Source organism: Eulemur rufifrons, chromosome 17 (assembly GCF_041146395.1).
Source record: "Eulemur rufifrons isolate Redbay chromosome 17, OSU_ERuf_1, whole genome shotgun sequence".
Lineage (NCBI taxonomy): Eukaryota > Metazoa > Chordata > Mammalia > Primates > Lemuridae > Eulemur > Eulemur rufifrons.
In genome coordinates, this window is record NC_090999.1 from 26,099,169 (window position 1) to 26,124,087 (window position 24,919).

Consider the following 24,919-nt stretch of genomic DNA (forward strand, 5'->3'; position numbering starts at 1 on the left):
AGGGCAGTTTCCTGCAGTGGGGGTTGGTTATGTGCTGATTTTCAGCAACAGCAATGCCGGTGTGTGGCCGTTCTTGTCCCAACAGCAGCACATCTTCCCACCATCCCGCCTCGTGCTAGTAAGTCTGACTTTTGTATTTCTACTGGATACCGTGGTTGATGATTTGGGCCCAGTAAAACATTGCACAGAGGTCATATTGAAGCTAAGAATTATCCAAGAAAAAGACATATGAGGGAAAATTTGTGGAAAACTAGCACTTAGCACCATTAGCAAAAATAACATTAACGTAGACCAAATGGATCCCATTCTTTATTTTTCTACAAAGCAGTTGCTCATATCTGTTTTCACATTTGATTCATGTAACGGTCCTCTTTGCAAGGCAAAGCAGCACGTGTAGCCTATTTCTGTAACTTACCAGGCTCGAGACCCTGAAGGGTAGAGTTTTGCCGTGTCCATAGTATTGTCCTCACAGTGCCCAACCCAGCCGGACTACCACAGAGGAGAAAACCATGGCGCAGAGAGGTTTTTTGTGTTATTCCAGGTGACAGAGGCATGGCAGTGTCATCCTTCACCCCATACCCAGACAGGGATGACAGTCACATGCAGCCCCCTAGGCCATCAGTGGGCACATGTTCCACGGAACATGTGATGCCATGAGAAGCCCTTGTCTGAATCTCTCATGCCTGAAGTCGAGAGACATAAGATCTTCCTCCAGTTAAGGAGGAGAGTGCCGCTTGTGTCTGGACCCAAGTCTCCCTTTCGTAGGGCACCTCCCTGTAATGCAAGTCTGACAGGGCACCCTCAGTACACGGAGAGGAGCCATTTTTAGTTTCTCAGATCACTGTGTTCCCAAACAAGCCAAAGGCAAAGCATCTTGATCTAGGTGCTTGCGGCTGGGCCAGGGGCCCTGAGCCGTTTCCTGGACGGCGCTGGCCATTCAGAGTTCTCCCGGCAGCTGCGCTACACCGCCCTGCTATGGGCCAAGGATCTGACTTTTCCTTACAGCCACTTGATTTATGATTTTGTCAATGCCAGGGGGAGACAGAGTGGAGTAACAGCTCAAGCTTGGAAGGAAGCTGGGAGTGTGCGTCAGTTTAGGAATAGAGCTCACGCCTCAGTAGCAAATCAGTGACCTCAGTCAGGCCTCTGTGTAAATGTATGTGTCAATTTGTTGTGCCTTACTAATAGTTGCAAGGACAAAATTAAACTTGCTGCTTCTATGAATGAAAATGGCCCAAAGACAACTCATCCCATTTTTAAAATATCGCTGAATTGATATATTCAAGGAAAGATTTATCTCTTTCGTTAACAAGGCTGTGAAGACTACAAAGCACAAGTTGAGGTTAGAGAGAATCCACACAGATAGTGTGTGGGGAAATCCAACCCGTTGCCTACTAGGGAAGTGACCAAATCATTCAGCACAGTTTTAGACTGTGGGCCAAGGGCAGACCTTGTACAAGGCACAGCGATATCAGTGCCGAGCACCCTGGGAGAATGAGGAAATGAAGACACAATAGGGTGTTCTAAATACAGGGTGTGTGTGCAGGTCGCTGACGAGGTGTTCTGGGGTGAGGGTTAGGCCTGACCTTTTCCCACAGTTTGGACAAAGGACTGTTGGAGCCAAAATATAAGAGGATTGGAAGTTAATTTAGCAAGGAGGATGGGTGGAACATAATGCTCTGGGAAGATCCAACAGGTGTGCCCCACCCCCGACAGAGGGGCTGGGGGACTTCCAGGCCGGAAAGCACCCTCCCTGCTAGAGCCCCGAGCACAATAAGAACAAGAGATGTGGCAAGATCTGATTGGGAGTTTTTAAGGAGCCCACTCAGCTGCACAGTAGCAAAGCGGTGGGGGAAAGGGGGAAGGTGAAGTGTGTCCAGTAGGAAGTGAGCTGTGGGGTCTGGCCAGGGCAGACAGGGCGTGGGGGAGAAGTTGCTGGGTTTGAGGGAGATATGGGGAAAAGTCAGCCTGAGACTTGTTGCTTATAGTCAGGTCGCTATTACGGATAGAGATTCTTTTGGGGAGGGAGAAGGCAGTATTCACTCTTAAAGTTAAAAATTATTGAAGCAAAATGTATTTAAAATTGCTCATGTTAAATAGTGAAAGTTTCATGGATCAGGACTTCACAACTTGTACTTTTAAAAATATGTTTTGTTATCTAGGAATAAAGTAATGCAATAAACTGAAATAAAATATAAGCATTTCAAAAACCACAGCTCTGCCTAGAATGAAAAAGGAGGCGCACAATTAAATGCCACCTGGGTGGACTAGGGTGTTCTCAGCCCCTGGCTGTGTTTGGTTCTGCCGTGGGCGCTGTTTCAGGTTAGCGACCTGGACAGCACAGGTGTAAGTGGAAGAAGGCCTCCAAGCTGCTAACTCCGGGTAGTGTGTGCCATGCGAGTGTTCCCCTCCCCGCCACTGAGGAATTATCACTTGCCCTTAGAAACATGGGTGCAGACTCAAGACTCAGTTTCCGCCAGGAAGTGCAGGGTGTTTGTTTCTCCCTTGCAGCTGTGGGAGCAGAAGGCAGGACTCCTGAAGGAAGCGCACGGAGAATGAGAGCCTGGAGCTAGGGGGACATGAAGAAGAAGGACACACAGTCCCCGCTCTCTCTAGGGCCGTGCTTGAGTCACAGATGAAATACCAGCAACTAACCACAGGATACAGCAGGGCTTCAAGGGGGTGTGGATATGAGAGGAATTCAGAGGAAAGAACAAGAAAATCTTCAGGAAGGAGATGGAATATGACTCAGGCTTGAAGGATGGGACAGATACCAATGCAGAGGGGAGTGGGGGACACCAAACCAGGGACACTGCATAAGCAAGCACTGAGGTGTAAGAGCATAAGGCATATTCCAGAAGTGTGGGATAGACTCTATGTCCAGACAGAGGATTCCTGCAAGGGTCTGGTAGGTTGGAGCGAGATTATAGAGGGCCTTGCATGACAGGGTAAAGTGTAAAGCAGGCATTGACACCTATGGAATTAGAGAACGGAAATGCCAGTGTCTCAGAAAGATTAAGGCTAGAGGTTACGCCAAAAGACCAACTCACAGTTCAACTTGGGCAAGCTTCCCAGAGAACAGTCCCGGCATTCTGTGTGACTGACATCTTTAGGGCCTAAGATTCTGACAGATGGAGCTCAAGGGAGGGGGTGTGGCCCATGTGGCCACCATATCTGAAAAGACAAGAGACAGAAAACCAAGGGAGACATGGAGAGCCATCTATTGACTTCTGGGAGACAATGGAACTCCCGGGTGCCCTAAAGGACTACACTCTCTACTGGGATTTGGCCAAATTGATCCAAACCTGGCTAAAAATGAATATTAGAAAAATACCCATCAAGCTTTTTGTTTTTTAATGAATGACTCAATGAATTCTCTAGTTTTCAAGAATTTTCTTAGCAGGTTCTCTGTGACCAGCACTGTGAACACCTTCTGTCTCCAATCTGTCCCCCTGAGACTTCTGCTTTCTCTCCCAGTTGCTCCACACAAGCCCCCTTGACTCGGAGGGCCACGGGGGTGGACGCTGAGCTTGAGAAGGCAGGAGGTCGTAGGTGGCTCATTGCTGAGCCATCAGAGTGAGGGGAGTTGACTGGGTAGGAATGGACTTCCCTTGTGCATATCGTGGATGTACAGTGGAGTCTTAGATTGTGCTTTGGGATAAGTCAAGTCAAGCTATTCTCCAGGACAGAATGGCTATATGTTTCCAATTTGTTTGCCCTTTACTTTTAGGGGAATTACAGCACCACTGTGAAGTGGAATGAAACTGTGCATTGGAGCTGGGAATCCGAGCTTCCTTTGGAATGTACGGCACACTTTGTAAGAATAAGGAGTGTGGCGGACGATGCCAAGTTCCCTGAGCCGAATTTCTGGAGCAGCTGGAGTTCTTGGCAGGAGGTCAATGGTAAGAAGTGAGGTGGTCACAAGAGTGAAGAGGTGTAATATTTTATATTACGGGGGATCAAAAGTCAAATAGTGGAAATCCCTTTTGAGGAACCCTGGGTAGACACCAACATAATTTTCCTTTGGCTCCTACTGGAACTAAAAACCAGAGGTAAGAAACTTGCCACTGGGGGATTGATGTCAGAAGTTTTGCTTCTGAACTTATTCATTACGACAATTGTGCAAATTCAGTTTCATATTTTTTTCAAACATGTACAGTGTGTGTATTGATAGAACACTAAGTGATCAAAGCAGGATATATAGTATATGTATGTTTTTATTAGAACAACACAAAATGTGTATACATCTACGGTGGCGTTTGGGAAACTTTTTCTGTAAAGGGCCAGATAGGAGATAGCTTAGGCTTTTCAGACCACACAGTCCCTGTTGTGACTATTCAGCGCCGCCACTGTAGCGTGAAAGCAGCCATAGATAATGTGTACGGGAATGAGAGTGCCCTGTTGATAAAACTGTATTTATAGAAACAGATGGTGGGCTTGAATTGGATCATCCCAAATCTAGAGAGAAGGCGGGAAATATGGAAAAATGAAAGCTGTGCTCCATTTAAGTGATGAAGATGATGGATAAATATATTTTAAATGTCCCTTAATTTTGACAATTTTGTTGTAATTAAAATTTAGAGTGGGTTTTGTCACAGTTTCTTATGTGCTAATGAAACTAACAATAATGAGATAATAATAGTAGGATTACATTTGCATTCTAGTCACTGTTTTAAGTACAATACATATAAATTTAGTCCTCACCTCAGCCCTGTGAAATATGCATCATTCCTACTCTGACTTCACAGATAAGGAATCTGAGCTACCACGAGATTAAAGGACCCATGTAATATCATCAAGCCACTGGGCGGTGGAGCCGGAATTCCAGCCTGGGCAGTCTGGCCCCAGAGGCCATGTGCTTAACTATTACATCCCACCACGAAAGAGGGATGCATTTACAGGAAAAATAAAGGACAGAGAGAGAGATCAAAAAGATAGTAAGAGAAGGAAAAGAACCACATTAGAAACAGCTTTAATAAAATAGACTACATTTCTCAAAACTATAACCTTAAAACTAACTTAAGAATAAAGGAAGAACCCAATTAGTCCCAACCCCCAGAGCACAGATTCTCAACCATGGTTGAACAGTAGAATCATCTGATGACCTTAAAACCCATGTCCCCCTGCCCAGGCCACAGGGTTGCCCAATGGGCCAGCACCAGACTGCAGCCAGCTGGGGAGTGCGCAGGGGTATTGAATCCTAGCCCCAGTAACAGGCAACTCCCTCAGGGGACTGTGGAGGGGAGAACAGAGAGGGTGCCAGGAGGGAGCCATGGAAAGTTGGTGGGTTTCCTGAAAGAGGGACAGCCCTGAGGATTTTAATATGCCATCAGGCTTATTAAAGCAAGAGAAGAAGGAGAGTCTGAAGCAAAAGGAGATGATATTTGAGTGACTGGCATTTCTGAGGAGGTGGGAAGAGATGTGATCTCCAGTACAATTACAAGGGACACGTGGATTTGAAGCTGGGTAGACCTGGCCAGTCGGAATGTGACTTTGCCACTTAACTGTTAACAGCTGAGCGAACTTGGGCTCGGTCCTACCTGTTTTGTTGTAAGGTAGTAAAAATGACATAATGTACACAAGTGCTTAACACAGGGACTTCCGTGCAGCTGGGACTCTATAGAGAACAGCTACTGCTGTTGCAATAACCTAACAGTAGCAGTAGCACAGCAATCCGCAGTGGTCACAATACTGGCGCTATCTTCGGCAGGCGCAGTAACAGCAATAGCAGTGGGATTAGTGGAACAGTAGGAGTAATGGCGGGAAGGACTGTTTTACATGCTCCAAAGGGTAGAGGTTTGGTGGAGAAATTTAGGTTGCTATTTTCTCCCGGATGTAGAAAACGCTAAAGTTATCTGCTCAGAGTGAGGTAGAAGGGCACGGGCTTGGATTTTGAGCGAGATTCAAACTGAGCTGTTTTTTCTTTTCTTTTATTTATTTTTTGTCTTGCAGTACAAGATTTTCTTGGACAGGATGCATTGTTCGTTTTCCCTAAAGATAAGCTGGTAGAAGAAGGCTCCAATGTCACCATTTGTTACATTTCTGGAAACATTCGAAATAACATATCCTGTTACTTGGAAGGTGAACAGATTCATGGAAAACAACTTGATCCACATGTATCCACATTCAAGTTGAAAAACGTTCCTTTCATTAGGAAAAGAGGGACAAATATCTATTGTGAGGAGAACCAGAGAAATGCCATAAGCAATGGCACCGTTCTCTTTGTCTCAAGTAAGTGTGCAAGTTCTCTGTGGCCTGCGCTTCTCAATTCCCGAGAAATAGATCAAATCTCCTTTACTAGAAGACAAAGAAACATTTCTACGCGTGGTCTTGATTTTCTTTTGTTCCCCGAGTCTCTAGGAGAGGCGTGGAAATGGTAGTCCTGAAGCAGCACTTCCAGGATTTCCTGTCTTTTCCTTGGCCTTACTGACAAGTGTATCCTAGAGGCTGAAAGTGTTACAGGAGAGAGAGTTCAGGCCGTGACCTGGGCTGCTGGGAAATACCCTGCTTTGCCTCAGCCCTGCTGGAATTTCCACAGGATCACAGAGGGAGGCAGAGGGCTGCAGGTCTGACCACCACGGAAAGTCAGCCAGGGTTTGGCCCGGAAACCCTGGGTGTGAATCTTCTTTCCCTGGCTGGATGTGTCATCTTGGCCAAGTTTCTCAGCCTCTCTGAGCCAGTTTCCCCCACTGTGACATGGGGATGAGGATGGTGACCATGAGGGTTAATGAAGAGGCCCACTTGGCCCCGATACAATAGGGAGTCCGCAAATAGAGGCCATTACTGTGTTTAGCTGTGTGCCTCCACTGGATATACCAGTGGAGTGGGGACATTTTCAGTTTTATGTTAGTCTGTGTGTGCACGCCCAGGGACCCTTGTGTTTAGTCTTGAGGTCCCCCTTCCCCTGCATGGGAGGACAATCCCTGTGACATCTCCCTCCCTGCTTCCCCTGCCAGAGGAGATTTCCAGTCTCCCCATGCTCAGTTCCTCGGTGCCCCTTAGTGTGGTCGCTAAGAATGGCGGTGATTCCGGGAACTTAGGGGTGCTTCGCCATTCCTTGGAATACTCAGGTCTAGCCTGTTGAGTTTAAGCAGCCTCACAGAATCTGACTTTTCACATCCCCCAGGCTGTCTGCAAACCACAGCACCTGCAGGCACTGGGGTTACAGCCTTTGTCAAATGGACTCAGTGTCAACCACTTGCGTATCACTGACCACCCATCCCCACGGTATCCCAGGAAACCAAAAGGAAAGGAAGGAGAAGGGGCCACGATGATGAAAAGTGGCTTTCAGGGGCTATTGATGCGTAGTCTTTCTCCTCAGTGATCCTCCGTCATTCAGATAACTCTGTGCTTCAGAGCCCAAACAGAGCTTTCCATTGGACTTGTCTTTCCGTAGAGAGACTTTAACTAGGTGTTTTGTCTGTTTTGTTTTTGTATGGACAGAAGTACTTGAGGAGCCCAAGGACTTTTCTTGTGAAACCAGGGACTTCAAGACTTTGATCTGTACTTGGGATCCGGGCGCAGACACCGCCTTGGCTTGGTTTAAACAACCTTCCCAAAGCTACACTTTATTTGAATCGTAAGTTAGCTCTGGTTGGATTACTGACAGAGTCTTCCTTATTTAAGGTGCTTGTGACAACATCACAAAAGCTGCACTTCCATGTTGCAGGAAATGTGGACAAATATTTTGAAAACACCTGCCTAGGTCAAGAAGAAATCTTCAAGTGATCACAGTATATAATATTTTCTACCTGAGGTTTTTTTTTTAAAAAAAGAGCATTTAGCATAAAAATAAGACAGTTAGTGGTGTATCTTGATATGAAAATAGTCCCATCTGATGATCTAGGTCTACCTAATTTCTCCCTTTTTAAAAATATTACAGCTAAATTAAGGGATGTTCTCCCCACCCATGAGGAGGAGTCAGTGATTCATTAACACATTCAGCCACAAATGTCAAATTTGTTGAAACAATATTTTCCTTATTAGTATTTGTTGGTGATGGATCAATACCATGATGTGGAACATAGTTTCAAAGTCACTGAGGGATAAGGGATACATCTTCTTTGACAAACGTATAAGTCCTGTAATTGTTTGTTTTTTAAGATTTTCCGGGAAAAAGAAAAGTTGTGAAGAGAAAACCCGGTGCAACTGGCAAATAACTCAAGACTCACAAGAAATATATAACTTCACACTCGTGACTGCAAATTACTTTAGGACGAGAAGTGTCAATCTCCTTTTTAACCTGACTCATCGAGGTGAGACAAGAGGTGTTACAGCCCACGGTGGCCACTGACATGCCTTTGTTTGACAGACTGTGCTCGAGTAAATGTACAATAGATCTTTACTAATTCCCTGCCTAAGTGAAAATTAGAATTTATACCTGTTGCTCATGCCGCACGTCTCCTCATGGATGCCTGCGTCCACTGTTGTTGGTCTTGTTATGCTGTAAGCACCAAAGAGCTTCCTGCCCAACTTCAAAACTAGGACTCTGATGATAGCTTGTTCCATGTCTCATCCCACGGCCCTCCCACCCTGCTCCTTCCACCCAGATAATTATGACTTTAAATTGTGTGTGTGTATTCTCATTGCTTATGTACCCCTGAAAATACATTTTTATTTTCTTTAATTTTAATGAATGTGAAGGGCATCAAGCTGAATGTAATAATTTAGTAATTATTTTTGTATAACATTAAATTGCTAAGATTTGCCCATAGTTGAGTGTTTCTCTAGTCCATTTGTTTTTACTGCTGTATAGTATTTCATTTGTGTAAATATTCAATATTTTATTAGTACATCTCCTTTGATGGATTTTCCGGTTGTATCAAGGTTTTTGCTCTTGGATACAGAACATTTTCATACATGTGTGCAGTACACTTGAGCATTTTTATACACGCGTGCAGTGTACACCTACAGTTGTTTTTCTTGAGTATATACCTAAGAATGGAATTGGTAGGGACATAGAATATGTGAATGTTCAACTTATGAGATATGGTCCAATTATTTTCTGAAGTGGTTTTATCATTTATACTCCCATCCAATGGATTCAGATACTCTCTCCAAATTGGTATTGGCACACTTTTCATTTTTGGCAATTAAATGGCTTTAAAATAGTTATGACAGGATGGTCTTGATCTGCACATCCGTGAGGTTGAATCTCTTCCTATGCTTTGGACACACCTGTTTTCTCTTTTATGAGAAGCTTGTTCATGCTATGGCTTGCTTATGCTTTTTTTTTTTTTTTTTGGTGGGAGTTATTTATATATTATCAATACTAACTCTTTGTTGTTGATTTCTATCTATACTGCTAATAATGTCTTCTCCCAGTTTGTAACACACTTTCTTTTAGATGTCTATTGATAAACAAAAGTTCTCAATTTTAATATAGAGAATTATACCAAAATGTTTTAAAGAAAGGATTTCCTACCCCAAGATCAGAAGGATAATCTCTTATAATTTTCTACAAAGAATATTTAAGTTTTTTAAAAAGACAAATTCCAGATCCATCTGAGATTAATTTAATTGTATTAAGCAACGTAGGGATATGACATTGAATTTTTCTGATCAGTAACCATTGTTCCATATCTATCAGTGAGCTCTTCTTTCCTTACTGATTTGACATTTCAGCTCTTTCACTATTATGAAAGTATAATGGTGTTCTAGATTTTTAGTTCCACTGGGCAGCGTGTCCGTTCCTGTACTAATATCACACTAACTTAATTTAAAAAGTTTCAGATGAGTCTTGATATCAGGTAGGATAAGTCCTCCTCCCTGTTCTTTTTCAGACATATCCTCACTATTCTTGGTGCCATACTTTTCTGTATAAATCTGAGAATTTATTTATCAAATTCTATGAAAACCCCTACTGGGATTTTCATTGGGTTTGCATTTAATCTATAAATGCAATTTGAGGAGATCAACATCTTTATGTTACTAAATCTTCCTATGCATGCACACAGTATCTTTTTATATTTATTTAGGCCTTTGTAAATGCCTTTTCGTAAAGTTTTAAAGTTTTCCTATGTATACTTCTTGCATGTTTTTTGTACTACGACCACTGGAAGAATTTCTGGAAACAGTTTAAAATGTGTTTAGCATATATTCTCCTCTTTTACTTTCCTTCTATTCTGAAATTTTTTAAATTTTGAACCCGTTCCCTATTTAAAAATAGTCATATCTTCATTGTCAGAGCACATAGATATTACGTATTATATCATCTCCTTTTTAAATGTTGCTGAATCTCATAGGTCTACAAGTAACTATATATCTTTAATGTTTACCATTAGTTCTTATCCAGATGCTTCTCTGGTTATTTTGGTTATCTTAAATTCATTCTCTAGTACTGCAGTCCCCAACTCCTGGGCCATGGACCAGTACTGCTCTGTGGCCTGTTAGAAACCAGGCCACACTGCAGAAGGTGAGCAGGTGGCAAGCAAGTGAGCTGAGCGAAGCTTCATCTGTATTTACAGCCAATCCCCGTCACTAGCATCACCGCAGAAGCTCTGCCTCCTGTCAGATGAAGGGCAGCATTTGATTCTCACAGGTGCACAAGAATCAAATAACTGCAAGTGAGGGATCTAGGCTGCAGGCTCCTTAGGAGAATCTAATGCCCGCTGATCTGAGGTGGAGCTGAGGTGATGATGCTAGTACTGGGGAGCAGTTGCAAATACTTATTAGCAGAGAGGTTTGACTGCACAACAAATGTAGTGCACTCGAATCATCCCGAAACCATCCCTCCCACCCTGGGCTGTAGAAAAATTGTCTTCCATGAAACCCGTCCCTGGTGCCAAAAAGGTTGGGGATGGCTGTTCCATGTGACTGTGAGATTAAATTTGTTAACTGCTTTGTTCACATCTTCTATATCTTTCTTGATTTTCCTGACTGATCTATGCATAATTGAGAAGGGTGTGTTAAAATTACCCACTATGTTGGTAGAGTTATTTATTTCTCCCTGTAGTTCTCTAAATTTTTGCCTTATATATTTTGAGGGTATTTTATCAGGTTCATAGTTTAGGATTGCTATATCTTCTTTATACTATTACATAGATTTGCTGTATCTGTTTGTTCTAAGACCGCAGCTACATTGCAACCTGTAAATCACTTTGTTGTGTTTCTTTTTTTTTTTTTTTTTTTTTTGAGACAGAGTCTCATTTTGTTGCCCGGGCTAGAGTGAGTGCCGTGGCGTCAGTCTAGCTCACAGCAAGCTCAAACTCCTGGGATTAAGCGATCCTACTGCCTCAGCCTCCCGAGTAGCTGGGACTACAGGCATGCGCCACCATGCCCGGCTAATTTTTTGTATATATATATTTTAGTTGTCCATATAATTTCTTTCTATTTTTAGTAGAGACGGGGTCTTGCTCTTGCTCAGGCTGGTCTCGAACTCCTGACCTCGAGCGATCCACCCGCCTCGGCCTCCCAGAGTGCTAGGATTACAGGCGTGAGCCACCGCGCCCGGCCACTTTGTTGTGTTTCTATTGTCATCGTTGTGCTATGCAGATGTCTCATATTGGGGAAGGCTAGAGGCCAGGCCCCAGTCTTGTCAGCTCAAAGTGTAAAGCAGCACGTGGCCTAGGGCTGAGCTGAGGATGGGGAGCCATAGGCCCCAGAAAACCATAATCATTCACTCCTCATTATACTGAACAAGGCTTCAGGTCAGGGTTTCACCCTCAGCCCTGCTGCCTAGCAGCATCAGGAGGTCAGGCTGCAATCCACCAGACGTGGGGGTGTGGGGGAGGAGAAGGGAAGAGAGAGGCCCCCCCAAGCCAGTTGGTTTTATCTGTTTTGCTCAGACCCTTGCCCTTGTAGGGCTTCTGTTCTTCCGTGATCTTACTGCTGGGAGCACTGGGTCTGAGTTTCCACGGGTGTGGGGAGGTGTGGGGTGGTGTGCAGAATTTCTTGTTTCCTGTGAATCCTCATGTCCCTGTAGTGTTTTCTCCATTGTTTATGGGGGAGGGAGCCATGATCCTTCTTGTTCAGCAAATCACGAGTAGTTCTCCCTTTGTCACCTCCCTTTTCTTCTGTCCGAGGTGGGCATGTGTACTGATCAGACAGGACCTATATTTTATATCACCCCCGAAGGCCTTCAGCTATAGCAGAAACACTGCAGCAGTAATTTAGCTGTGCTTCCTTATCTTCAATAGAGAACTGACCTTTTTATTCTCAGACCCCAAACTAGGCTTTCCTTTCAGATAGAGACACCACTCCCAGTTTTATTCTCACTTCTCTGGCTACTGCTTCTCTGTTTTCTTTACCAACTTATTCTCTTTTGTTCAGACACCAATATTTGGAGTTCCACAGGCCTTGGCGGTGTGCTGTTTTCCCATCCGCTTGGCATTTTTCCCTCCAGACAACCTCACCCATGCTCATGGCTCTCGTAACTTCCTCTACACAGATGACAGATCTCTTCCCAGCCGTAGATCCATGTATGTGACTATGCCCTTGACATCAGTTTTTGTTCTTAGTTGGACAGTTGTAGCCAAATATTGGAGGAAACGAGGAGAAATAACATTCTTTGACAAAATGAAACCTGTTCACATGGCTGAATTTGATTTGCCCAGATAGGTAATCTTATGAAGGCTTTGGACCAAAATTTTGGGTAAAGCAGTCTCCATAATAATTATATTTATAAAAACTTCTTTTAATCCTTTTTTAGTTTCACATGAGTTTGGGGTTAAATATTCAAACGTTTACATTTTAGCTAAAACTGGCTGGATTCTCTAAGAAAAACATAATCTCCAAGTGGTCTTGAATTTCAGCAACAAATTTATTTTTTGGTTTGCCAATCTGGTTTGTTTGATTAGTCAACGTGGGTGAGGAAGCATTTAAGCAAAAGGTATTTACAGTTTTTTGATGTTTTTTGGTTTGGTTTGGTTTGAGGTTGTTTTGTTTTGTTTTGTTTGCCCTTGGCTTTTTCTGGCTCATGTGTGGTTGACAAAGCAAAATTTTTATGCGGAACAGGGAGACCTTATATTATTGCTCTTTGCTCAAGATTTTGACCCGTTTGATCTGAGAGCCTAACTTCTCTAAACATTTATCTAGTTATTTCCTTTTTAGATTATCAATCTTTTACTTAACTCATCACCCTAAGTGATTGTTAGCCAAACAAACCTACGTTTACATTTCCAAAACAGGTGACTCTTAGGTGTACAAGTATAGGTTGTTACAGGGAGATGTTGTAATTTGAAAGCCCTCTCTTTTTTTCTTATCTTGGCTGAAATGTCCTAAGAAAAACTTCTGAGTGGCTTTTGAAAGTAACAACAGTAGAGTATTTTAACAAGTGAAAAAGTAAACAGATTCAGAGTATGGAAGAGGAGGAAGGAAAGGAGAAAAAGAGAGAAGTTGGGAGCCTTTATATCCTAGCGTTTTATTTTAACCCTATAGTTGCAGTTTATTCATTTGGTACCAAGAAAAGCAAGCATGGAGACTTCGAATGATTCATATGATGGCCATTGATTTTAAAATATGCATGAGGAAAAGCCATGTAGATAGCTGGAGTCCCAGAAAACCTGGCCAGCCTTAATATTTGAGAATCCCATTCTGTTTCTTAATCTCTCCAGAGCAAAGAAATCCTATAAATGCTGTCGGGGACTAGCAGGAGTTGAGACTGGTGTTTTAGATGGTGATAATGACACTCCTGGCTTTAACTGGCCATCTCACGCCCACCATTTAGAATGTTCATTTTTGCTACTGGAAGATGTTCAGAAACAAGCAAGGGAAAAAGAGCCAAATCATTTACAGACGTAAGTAACCAAACCAAATCGAAACCAAAATCAGAGTGCTCACAAGAATTTTACCCCAGGCAGGCAGATCAAATAAAATATTAAGACAGAATGTAAATTCTGCAGAAACTGGAGAACTCAAACCAGAACGTTGTCTTTATAGCACAAAAGTCGAAGAGTCTTTTATCATCCCAGGGGGAATGAAAGCTCCTTTATTAAGGTGGCATTAAGACCAAATCGGATCCTGAATAAAGTCAGACAGAACTCACCAAAGGGAGGGAGTCCATGAATCTAGAAGGAGATTCACCAGGGCCAAAAATGCAACCCACGGAAGTGACGAGTGCAAAGGGCTCCGTTGGCACCACACTTGATTCCAGGGGTGCCCACTTGGGTCCCACATCTGAGATGCTGTTAAGTCAACCTGAATAACAAGCAGAGAGGGAGACTCTCTGAAAGAAAATGATATGTATTTGGGAAGAGGCATCGCAATGGCAATACATGTGCCATGGTAACTATGTACGTATTCAGGAAGGTAAAGGAAGATAAAGTTGTTGTTTTTTTTTAATGAGGAGGATTACATAATTGTTCTGAGATCATTATCCTTGGCTACAAGGATCAAAAACAAAGGCGGCATCAGTCCAAGGTTGGACAGGCAGTTGCTGGGCAGATGTCCTTGCAGAAGCATTTTTGGTGTAAAGGTGTGATGACCTTCGTGCAAAGTTGTGCTTTTTGCAGAATCTTTTGTGATTGTTTTTGTTATCAGGCATTCGTGCATGAGAATCCTCCCTTCATGGCTTTCCCTGGCTCTGTTATTCAGATTTTTGTTTTTTAACACAAGTGACTCCAGTTTGATTCTGACAACCTTTGCACAGCAAGCTGTTCCCATACTTCTTGTCCCCACATGAGGGATTCTTTAAGAGTCCAGTCACTCAGTTGTCATTCTCCTGACCGATGGCTAGGCTGTTGGCAGTGGTTCATAAGTTGGTGAAAATATAGCAAGATACGGTGGTAGAGGTCACCAGCATGGCCAACACCACTGCATATAGTTTGGACAGAATAACGATGTTCAGTCCCAGTCACAAGATGGCTATCCACTGGCTGGATGGCAGCAGCATCCCCATCAATCCCATCTGCTTTTAGCTTGTCAGGGCTGTCAGTAAACCATTCCGTACCATTGGTAGGCAAGTTTTTGAATCTTGGGCTCCAGGAAGCCACAGGAGGAGCCAAAGCATCGTCTACAAGTTACTTGGTCCCTTCTGATAACCTAGCCATTTGTTCATAGAGACTACTGGTCCCTTGGGGTCCCGGTTAAACACCATTTTAAATGTGCCTGTTCATTTAATAATTGAGCTGTGTTGGACTTGGCTAGTTTCATTGGTGGGGTTTGTAAGCACCCAAGTGGGAATGGGAAGTTCATGTCCTAGTATCACGTGAGGCGCAGTGGCCCTAAGATGCTCAGTCTCCAGAGACTGGTGCCCAATAGCAAACAAGGAATTGCCGTGTAGAAGGGGTATATCTGGTGCTGCCTCAAACAACTTACTTGTCCAAAATCTGATAGGCTGGTATACCCTGGAAGCAGTTTTCTCTTGCCAGGGACTCCAATCAGCATGCCTGGAGGTTTCAGGCATCTGTGATTTTCTCAGGCTAGCAGGCTCTAAAAGTTCTAAAAAGCAGTGCCTAGACCACAACTTGTTGAATGGCCTCCAAGGCCTGCTGTGGCAAAGGACCCCATTTAAAGTTAGTGGCTTTGTTGGTCACTTTAACTAAGGGACCAAAGGACACTCAAGTTGGGTACATGCTGTCTCCAGTACCCAAAGAGGGCTAGCAGCTGTTTGGGGCTGTAAGAGGCAACCATTTGGGCTGAATACGTCTGGGATACTTGTTTGGCTTTTGGCCCAAGTGGCCTTGGCATTTAGCCTGAGATGGTCTGTTGTTACTCTCCATGCCCAGGAGGCTTTTTTGACTGCCAAACTGGGCTGTTACATTGCGGCAATGCTATTTGTGACATTTTTATCTCTGTTCAATCCTGATTAATAAGGCAATGTATGATTCTGCACTTAGTATGGAGAACAGCTTTTGCTGAGTAATCCATTGGGGTTTAGGTAGCATAGACGGCAGGGAGAGTGCATGTGCCCCACTCTTACGGCTGGAATTCTTAGCTGTGAGGGGCCATTGCCCCTCAGGTAGGGGTGACATTGTGTGCCACAAGCAGCCAAAATGTCAATGTCTATAACATACTCAGTGCTGAGAACCATGGTCACCAGCACCCAAAATGGCCCAAAGGGTCCCACCCACCCACCAGCAGGGAAGCACCAGGGGTCACTGTATTTGTCCTAAAACTTCCCAATATCATCAGTTTAAATTTCCCCCTAAAGTGACGAGGAGATAATTTCATGTGGGCTCCAGCATCCAGGAGCCCCAGGAACATCTGAACTCTCCTCTTGACAGGACTGTAGGGCCGTTGGCCTCCAGTGGGGACCCAGATACTTTATTCCGTCCCCTAATTGTGCCATTGGGGTCTGCAGTGTCCCTTTGTCAAACAAACACACCAACCAAGCTGCATGAGACTTGGCTTCCCTGGCTCCTGTGTGCATCTGTCCTTGGGCTCATGAGTCACCCTCTCTGTGAAGGCCGCATTGCGCATTTTGGTTCCCTCTCTGATGTCTCATCAAGGACAGTTACAGGATTTCTTTTTCATTCTCTCTCAGATGCCTCAGGGTGCATCCAAGTACCCACTTCCTGAGCTCTTGGGCCTCAGGAATGGGTGATCACATCAGGGCGCTGAGCTTCCTGGTTCCATATTATTTTCTCTGTCTCAGTCCCTCGTAGCCAGCTCGCCCTCATCTTTGTGTGTGTGTGTGTGTGTGTGTGTGTGTGAGAGAGAGAGAGAGAGAGAGAGAAAGAGAGAGAGAGATTTCCCTCTTCTCCCTCCTCGCTTCCAATAAAGCATCTTGCTACATGTCCAGCCCTGGCACCCCCAGTCTGATGTTCCCACCCTGCACCAGGCACAGGGTGGGGTGTTGCCCTTCCACTTTGCCAACAAGCCGTGGTTCCTCAGGTTGAACCCTGCTTGCTGTGGCAATTTAGTGAAGCAGGTCACTGTGCACTGGGTACCAACTTGTCTGAGTCCTGTAAGACAGAGCACACTCATATGCAACAACGTACTTGAAATGGATTTAATGCTTACAGATAAGCAGCGAGGGACAACAGAAGCCTAGGATTCATGCCAGCTGGTTCCCAAAGGCTCAGGAAAGATGCCCAGGGCAAATAGACTCTCATTGCTGAGTTCCTCACTTGCACTGCTGCTGAGGGGCCTCAGAAAGCACCTGCCCTAGGTTTTATATCCTGGCAATATGTGACTCACTGGACTAAAGTGTTAGAACATCCTGTTTCTAGGGGGAATTGGAACAGAGCTCTGGCTGTTCCCCCTTCCTTTCAGGATGTTGCTCTCCAAGCACATTCTATGTATTTTGTGTTGTGTTCTTGACATTGTGAAGGTTATTGTGGTTAAACTCTGGGTTTGGTTATAATTCTCCCCATGGGCTTCCTTCTCCAAGTTTTGACTCCCCTCTACAATCTTCCTTGTGTTTAATTTTTCCTTTTGTATTTTGTTCAATGTGTCTGATAGAATCATTAAGAGAGAAAACCTGTAGTTAGCTTACTCCATCTTGTCTGTAAGTCTGGTCTTGTTTGTCACTTTCTCAAATGTGAACAAAAAATATGTATTGAACACATAAATGAAGCTATGAACTGCCTATTTACCAAGCTCTTTTCAGATCTATGTTTGAATTTTTTTTCTTTGCTTCTTTTTCTTTTTCTGGCAGTTCATCCAATGAGACCCTTTAGTGTCCAATTTGAAAATGTAAGCGCCACAAATGCTGTCATGACCTGGAAGGTGCACGCCATTGGGGATTATTTCACACTTTTGTGTCAGGTTGAACTCCATGGTGAAGGAAAAATGATACAAGTAAGAACATGGATTAATTTTCTCTTTTCAAAAACCCTTTTATGTCCTGAATAAAATCAATTTAAACTCATTTCTGTGTGGGTTCAAAGGGTGTGGGTCATCTATTTTAAAAGGGCTATGAAATTAATCATAGACTTTTAGAGTTGGGAAGAGGGCCTTAGAATTTTTTTTTTTTCCAAAGAGCTGGTCTTACTCCAAATCAGGATTTGCTGTGTCCTGGTTTGGATTTGCAAGTGAGATATGCTCACCAATACTTTTGTCTTCTTTTTACTTTTCTCTTTCTTCTCTCTTTTGATCAAGCAGCACAATGTTTCTGTCAAGGTGAATGGCAAGTACCTTTTAAATGAACTGGAGCCCTACACAGAGTATGTAGCCCAAGTCCGTTGTGCTGACGCCAAGCACTTCTGGAAATGGAGTGAATGGAGCGGTCAAGACTTCACCACAACTGAAGCTGGTATGTTCAGCTCCCCGGCATTCACCCCAGTGATCTCAGCCTCAGGAGATGGGTTGGTTTCCCTGAGAGCCTTTGGTTGTACCAAAAACTGGGAGGAAAGTATTAAAACAGAAGTGGAATAGCACTTAAAAAATTAGATTAAATGTCTAATGAGAAGTGTGTACGTCGACCTCAACCTCAAACATTTGACATGAGTATTATTTCCACTGCATAGTTCCTCTCTTACCTTTCACTTTCCCAAAATGGTTTCTAAAGCTATTGCTGGATTCACATTGGATCTGGGGCTATGTAAATTAGCATAGGCCTTTATTTAATTCAGGACTAGGGACAAATAGAAGTGTTAATGCCAAGGAAAGGCATTGGTCTCATACTAAACAACTTCAGGCCATGTTTGGAGATGGAATGACGTTTGGCACCTTCGTCATTATTAGTAAGTCATTTGTTCCAGCCACAGCACACGGTGAGTGCTCTCGGGCGTGGTGTCAGTGGAAGGGTGTCCTCAGTCTGACGCCAGATTTCCACCCTTAACCAGAGCTCCATTCTGTGTGCTCTCTCGCGGTGGTTGTTACAACTTCGAGATCTTGTTGACTCAAGTCCTGGCTATTTTGCTGCCAAAGGAAGGATTATATGTATGTATTTCATTCCATCTCATTATTTGTGCGTGGAGGCTGGCAGAACTCTTTCTGTTTCATTCTGGCAGGACCATTTTAAAGCAGTGACTCTAATTTGGCGCTGGTGAGGGCGGTTAAGCAGAATCCACACCTGTGGCTCATTAGTCAAGCCCAGCAGACCTCCCACCTTTCCTGGAGGTCCCTGCCCACCCTTATGCCTACCAAGACACCACTAATTTTTCCCAGGGATGCAGACTCCTCAAGATTCTTTGCTGCAAAAGGCCCTGTTCCTGAGAGGAATCAGGCATATTCCTTAGCTGTATTTTATTAAAGAATCTTTACTTTAATAATACTAGTCTGTCTTGCTTTGGGTTTTCTTTGGGGGGGGGGTTGCAAATTCATTTTAACACAATAGGTAAAATTGGCCAGGCGCGGTGGCTCAGGCCTATAATCCTAGCACTCTGGGAGGCCAAGGCGGGAGGATCGCTTGAGCCCAGGAGTTTTAGGTTGCTGTGAGCTAGGCTGATGCCATGGCACTCTACTCGGGACAACAGAGTGAGACTCTGTCTCAAAAACAACAACAACAACAACATAATAGGTAAAGTTATGTGCAAAAGGAAAAATGGTGAAAGGATAATTTCTTTTAGATTATAGTATAATAATCCTGAAAATACTTAACTTTGCTTTTGACAATGACAAGAAAATGAGATGAATCTACTGATGATGAATCTTTAGATATGTTTTACCTCTGATGACACTTTGCCTAATGCTGGAAAATCCAATGTTTTTGTGTAGTATAATCATACTTACATATAATCATAGTGAGCAGACATTGGGTTAAATGATATCCTGATAGAAACTATTAATATATTGTATATAAATATACAGTGCTATCAACTGTATTGCAGCACTCATTTGTTACAAGTAGTAATTTACAAACCATCTGAAGATTTTGTGTTGAATTTGGAGTCCAATATTGTGCCTGAGTATTTCAATAAAGTTTTTGATTCAATATTGTCTTTGACAATGGCTTATATAGCAAATTGAAATTTGCTTTAATAGATTTAAAAAATATATGGTCTCCTCCAGCCTGAGCAAGAGCGAGACCCCATCTCTACTAGAGAATAGAAAGAAATTAACCGGACAACTAAAAACATAGAAAAAATTAGCCGGGCATAGTGGCTCATGCCTGTAGTCCCAGCTACTCGGGAGGCTGAGACAGGAGGATTGCTTAAGCCCAGGAGTTTGAGGTTGCTGTGAGCTAGGCTGACGCCATGGCACTCTAGCCCAGGCAACAGGGTGAGACTCTGTCTCAAAAAAAAAAAAAAAAAACCAAACATATATGGTCTCCTTTAACTTGAGTATAAAGTGTCAGCAACTAAAAGAGAAAAGAACTTAAATGTCAACTATTGGGGACAATAGACCATATTTTTATAAAACAGATAAATCATAAAATTGTTTATATTCCAAAACATTTCTTCTTTCAAAGAGATGTTTTAAATCAAAACACAAATCACATATCCTCTCAGAAACAAAAAATAAAAGTACATAGAATAGTTAATTTTTAATATTTGAAACAAGGTGAAATGCTTTGTTAATTTTGTTAAATTTTGGCAATTTTATGGCAGTTGCTATATTGCATTTTCACATTTAGCAGCTGAAATATTTAAACCATTTTAGGAGGGAAAATTTATATTAAAAAATAGAAGTCATATGAGAGATGCTATAGTTTTATTTTCAGATTCAGAAAGCTGAGATGGAATTTAAGCACATTCACAAACTGTGGTTGCATAGAGAGATGGAGATGTTTTTAAGACTAGATTTGAAAATGAGGTATCTCGTTAGAATTTGTTATAGAATGATGTCAATACCTGTGAGTTCTTTCCTTGTTTGTCTTCATGGGTGTGCTAAAATTGTGTCATCTATATCTTCAGCAATTAAAGCCTTATATTTCTTGTGGTTTAGGAATGTTATAAATTCTCTTTTGACTACTTTTTTGTTGTCCTATTCTTGTGACAGTCATACCATAACAAAACCCATGGTAGAAAATTTGATTCCATGTAGAATGCAGAGTATTACACAAATATACAACAAAATAATTTACAAACTAAAAAATACATGCCCATCTTAATAGGACTTTTATAATATTTTTAATGATCAATGATTAAAATATGTACCTCTTTAAAAAGAATATGTACCTCTTTAAGATTTTAAAATGTATCGATTTTATTAATTTTCAATCACTAAGACTATTTTTTAAATGAGAATTTTGTTGAACTTGTCATACAAGCCAAGCCTGTAATTGACCCTCCATCTTCTAAAGGGGACTAATGCAATGACCGAGACACTGGCCACCTTGAGTTCTAATCTTTGCTTCACTTTTACTTATATCTGGGTGATTTTCAGCCATTAGCTTGATCTCTGGGCCCTAGTTTCCTTATTTAGAGAATCGTGTAAATAATAATACCTGCTCCATGGAGGTGTTATGCAGATTTATGAGTTAACATTCGTAAAACATTTGGAAGCAGGCTGGCACCTAGTGGCCCTCTGTAAATAGTAGCTATTATTGTGTGTAAATGAGATCCCTGGAACAGTTTCATACAGAGGTACCCAGAGTTGATTTGGATTGAAAGACTGATCCCTCTTCATGATAAGCTGATTGAGCAAGGACAGATTCAGATGCAAAATCAATCAATCAATCAATCAATCAGTTTGCACTGATTTCTGAGCAAGGGATAGAGACAAGAAAAGGTTGGCATATTTAAACAGGTTGTTTTCTGGGTTCTTTCTTAGTTTGCTTTTTATTCATTCAAGTGGGTTTGTGGAGCTTTCACGAAGTTCCAGGCCCTGAGCTAGGTGCTAGAGTTTCATAGCCGATGAGCCAAGGCCCCTGAGCCCAGGGATCCCACGGAGAGATGAGGAGGCACGCTATTCCACAAAAGCGCGGTGAGAGCCGTGGTAGAGGAACAGTCCACAGGCGGCAGCCACCCAGGCTCAGGCAGGAGCTGGGAAGAGTGGGGTGGTGCCTTACCAGTGGAGGGGACAAGGAGGCATTCCCAGGCTGTGACTCCAGCAAGGGTGGCAGCCCTGGGAGATCACAGAAGGACATTAGTGTGCCTCGGGTGCAGCCTTCGCAGATGGGCCGTGGAAGTAGCAATGCTCTGCCGCCTAGAAAGTCAAAAAATGGGAAACTCACCTCACTCACTTGCTAGAATTAATTGGTCTAGCTGACAAATTATTCCAAAATTCTTTGGTGGCTTCTAGAAGCTCTGAAGCTTGACATTTATAAAGGTTCTCAGTTTAGTGTCCTATTCAGAGGCAGCTGCCCTTTTTATAAAGCACCTACCGTGTGCACCTAGCGAGGAGGAGCAGTGTGGCCTGGACAAGTGGGTAGGAGTCACAGACGTGGAAAGGGGAGAGGCACGCCTAGGACAGGTCATCGTCACGTTCCTGGCAGCCCTAGCGAAGGGCTGAGTGCATTGCTCCACATACACATTACGAACCAAGAACTTTTCTTTGGTTCATTTCAGCTCCCTCAGAGGCTCCTGATGTCTGGAGAACTGTGAAGTTGGGGCCAGGAAGTCATAATGTGACCTTATTCTGGAAGGTAGGATGCGAAGATCCAAAAAGTCTGATTTGTTTCCGCTGTGAAACTGTGGACGAGTTCGGTCTCCCGCTGGGAGGGACCTTCACTCTAACCCATGGGATTCCTCACCCCGAGGAGGACCCCCACCCTGCTTCCTTCCAGCCCCTGCTGCTGACGGCGGCTCTGCCTGTTACAGCCTCCTTCTCTGAGACTGCAGTTCAGGCCACCCCTGACTTTTGCAAGGCCCCGGGCAAAGGTACAAGTAGATATAAAGGTATAGGGTACAACCACGTACCATACTTAAAAGTTAGGAATATTTAAACATTCATACTATTTATATTTAAAAGTTATGAATCACCTAAAAAACTGTCATATAAAATAAATTTTATCCTTCTATCTTACCTAACATATCTTCATGACCACCTGGAAGGCCAGGTTTGTAGTCAGAACTCTCGGATTCTTCAGGGTCTCACACCAAAGCATGATGATGCTGGGACAGTCGGCCCCTGGCCACAGCCCGCCCCGCTCTCCCTCCCACTGCAGTGTGGCACACTCACGGACCTCCGTGTACACACATGAGCACGTGCCCATCCCCGTCCAGGTCCTGCCCACCCCCAAGCAGACAGCAACATACCCTGGGGGCAAGGCGTGTCCTAGGAAGGGGAGGCCCAGGGAACTGCCCCGGAAGTGGGCTTGGGACTGTGTGGACAGGAAATGCTCTGCGACCTGGAGGACTGTCTAGAAGAGGGCTCTGGGTTGTGGGAGCAGCTGTGTGGGGACAACATAACTGGAGGAGCGGGTGAGGCCAGGCGCAGGCCTCTCCTGGAGGGCCCCATCGTGCTGCTGACTCTCCTCCTGGGTCTTCTCCCCTCGGCTAGACTTTTTATTCTGCAGGTTAAAGAGTTTCCCTTCCTCTCGGTTCCCGACTCGATCACTCTTCTCTGGACACACTGTGCTCGTGAGGAGCCCGTCCCCAAATGACCCGTTTCTCTGCTCAGCTTCAGTTAGATTAGAATGTCTGATTCAGGCTTGGTTAAGATGGTTATTTTCTCTATCCAACTGTTTGAATTTGCCTGTGTGTATGTGTGTGTGTATGTGTAAGGCAGTTGAGAGACAGAAAAGATGGAAAAGTAATGATACAAACCCCGTTCAAAGTAAAACCCATTTTGAAATGATTATCACTATTTTTTCAGCCACTATCAAAATTTCATGCCAATGGGAAGATCCTGTTCTATAATGTAGTTATAGAAAATCTGGACAAGCCATCCAGCTTAGAGCCGCACTCCATCCCTGCGCCGGCCAATGGCATGGAACTAACCCTGGACCAGGGTTCTTACCGGATCCGCGTCACGGCCAGTAACAGCGCGGGCGCCTCTCCCGCTGCTGTGATGGCTGTCTCCGCAGAGCCTGGAAACAGTGAGTTTGTTTTTCATTTTGGTTGTTTTCATTCTCTGGGAATATGTTGATGATGTTGTTAACTAGTGATGGATAAATGGAGAAGACAAGAACTTGGGAAGATAAAATGTCTAGCCACCGGTTTGTCATTTTCTTTTGGGTCAGGTGTGGCAACATGTTTCTGTGGGACAGTCTCCCTCAGTTGGGAAAAAGATTTCAGCTATGGTTCAGAATCTTTCTGTCCTGGGGGTTCTTCAACATACTTGGGAAATTATATCAAATTTATTCAAGTAAATGTAACCAGTCCTCACCGAGAGAGTTAGTATTTAAGTGCTTTGTGGCTTGTGAAATATGAGTTGCATTTACTATGTTGTAAAATATATTGTCAGTCTTTGCCACCTAGAAAGAGCCCGTGAATGTTTCCAAAGATCATAAGAATTGTCATGATCGATCTTTCACCAGGGGTTGTGCCAACTTTGTAGAATAAAAGATAATAACTGCCTAATCCCTTCACCTATGAAAGAACAAACAAGGTGGAAATGACCTTACAATCAACAGTGATACTAATTTCCTTCTTAGCCGTAAAAAGAATAAACTCCCCACAGTCACACGCTATGAAATGATCATAATACAATCAGCAGTTGACATCCTAAGGTCACTCATGCACCTTGCAATAATGTCACCTTCAGTTCCTGCTATGAATTTTTCCAGGCCCTGCTCAGGAGATTATGGCAGGTTGTACTGTAGCTATTATTCAAGTTCAGCTGAAATTTGGGTTCAGTGAGCTGTATTAGAAGGTGGTGTTTGTTTTATTTATTTTTTTGAAGAATTATCCAGTATGCGTCAGACAAAGGAAAGAAATTAGTATTGTGTCACAGAAGAAAAACTCTAGGAGTTGGTTTAGGAGTTATTTAACCTTTGCTTTGTGAAGAACTACAGTAAAGAAAGGAGATGTAGTCTGACTTCATTAGGGCAAGAACAGGAAAAGTGGGCATTTCACTGGGCCTGGGCGAGCCAGTAGGAAAAATCAAGATTGCCTTCCATGGGGCCAGGCCAGGGTTACACTGCTCAGCGCTCCTATCTGCTTCGGGTCTTCTCCGTCTGTGGGTCCCTACCATACCTTCCACCCCCTACCCTGCCTTCAGAACCCCGGACCTTGCCATGTGATGCTCCATCCAGCTTTCCTTCAGT

General features: G+C 43.5%; 1 protein-coding gene across 4 annotated transcripts in view; it reads left to right on the forward strand.

Annotated features, from left to right (window-relative positions):
* The window catches only part of OSMR (oncostatin M receptor), a 64,078-nt gene that overhangs the window by 27,373 nt on the left and 11,786 nt on the right, over positions 1-24,919 (forward strand). For 3 of the 4 annotated variants that reach the window (XM_069492008.1, XM_069492009.1, XM_069492010.1), the window contains exons 4-11: positions 3,731-3,902; positions 5,953-6,231; positions 7,444-7,579; positions 8,104-8,255; positions 17,540-17,682; positions 17,983-18,136; positions 22,278-22,354; positions 23,527-23,749. In XM_069492008.1, the coding sequence (XP_069348109.1) occupies positions 3,731-3,902; positions 5,953-6,231; positions 7,444-7,579; positions 8,104-8,255; positions 17,540-17,682; positions 17,983-18,136; positions 22,278-22,354; positions 23,527-23,749 (1,336 nt within the window). The remainder of the gene's footprint in view (positions 1-3,730; positions 3,903-5,952; positions 6,232-7,443; positions 7,580-8,103; positions 8,256-17,539; positions 17,683-17,982; positions 18,137-22,277; positions 22,355-23,526; positions 23,750-24,919) is intronic. The other variant, XM_069492011.1, reaches the window with a different exon arrangement.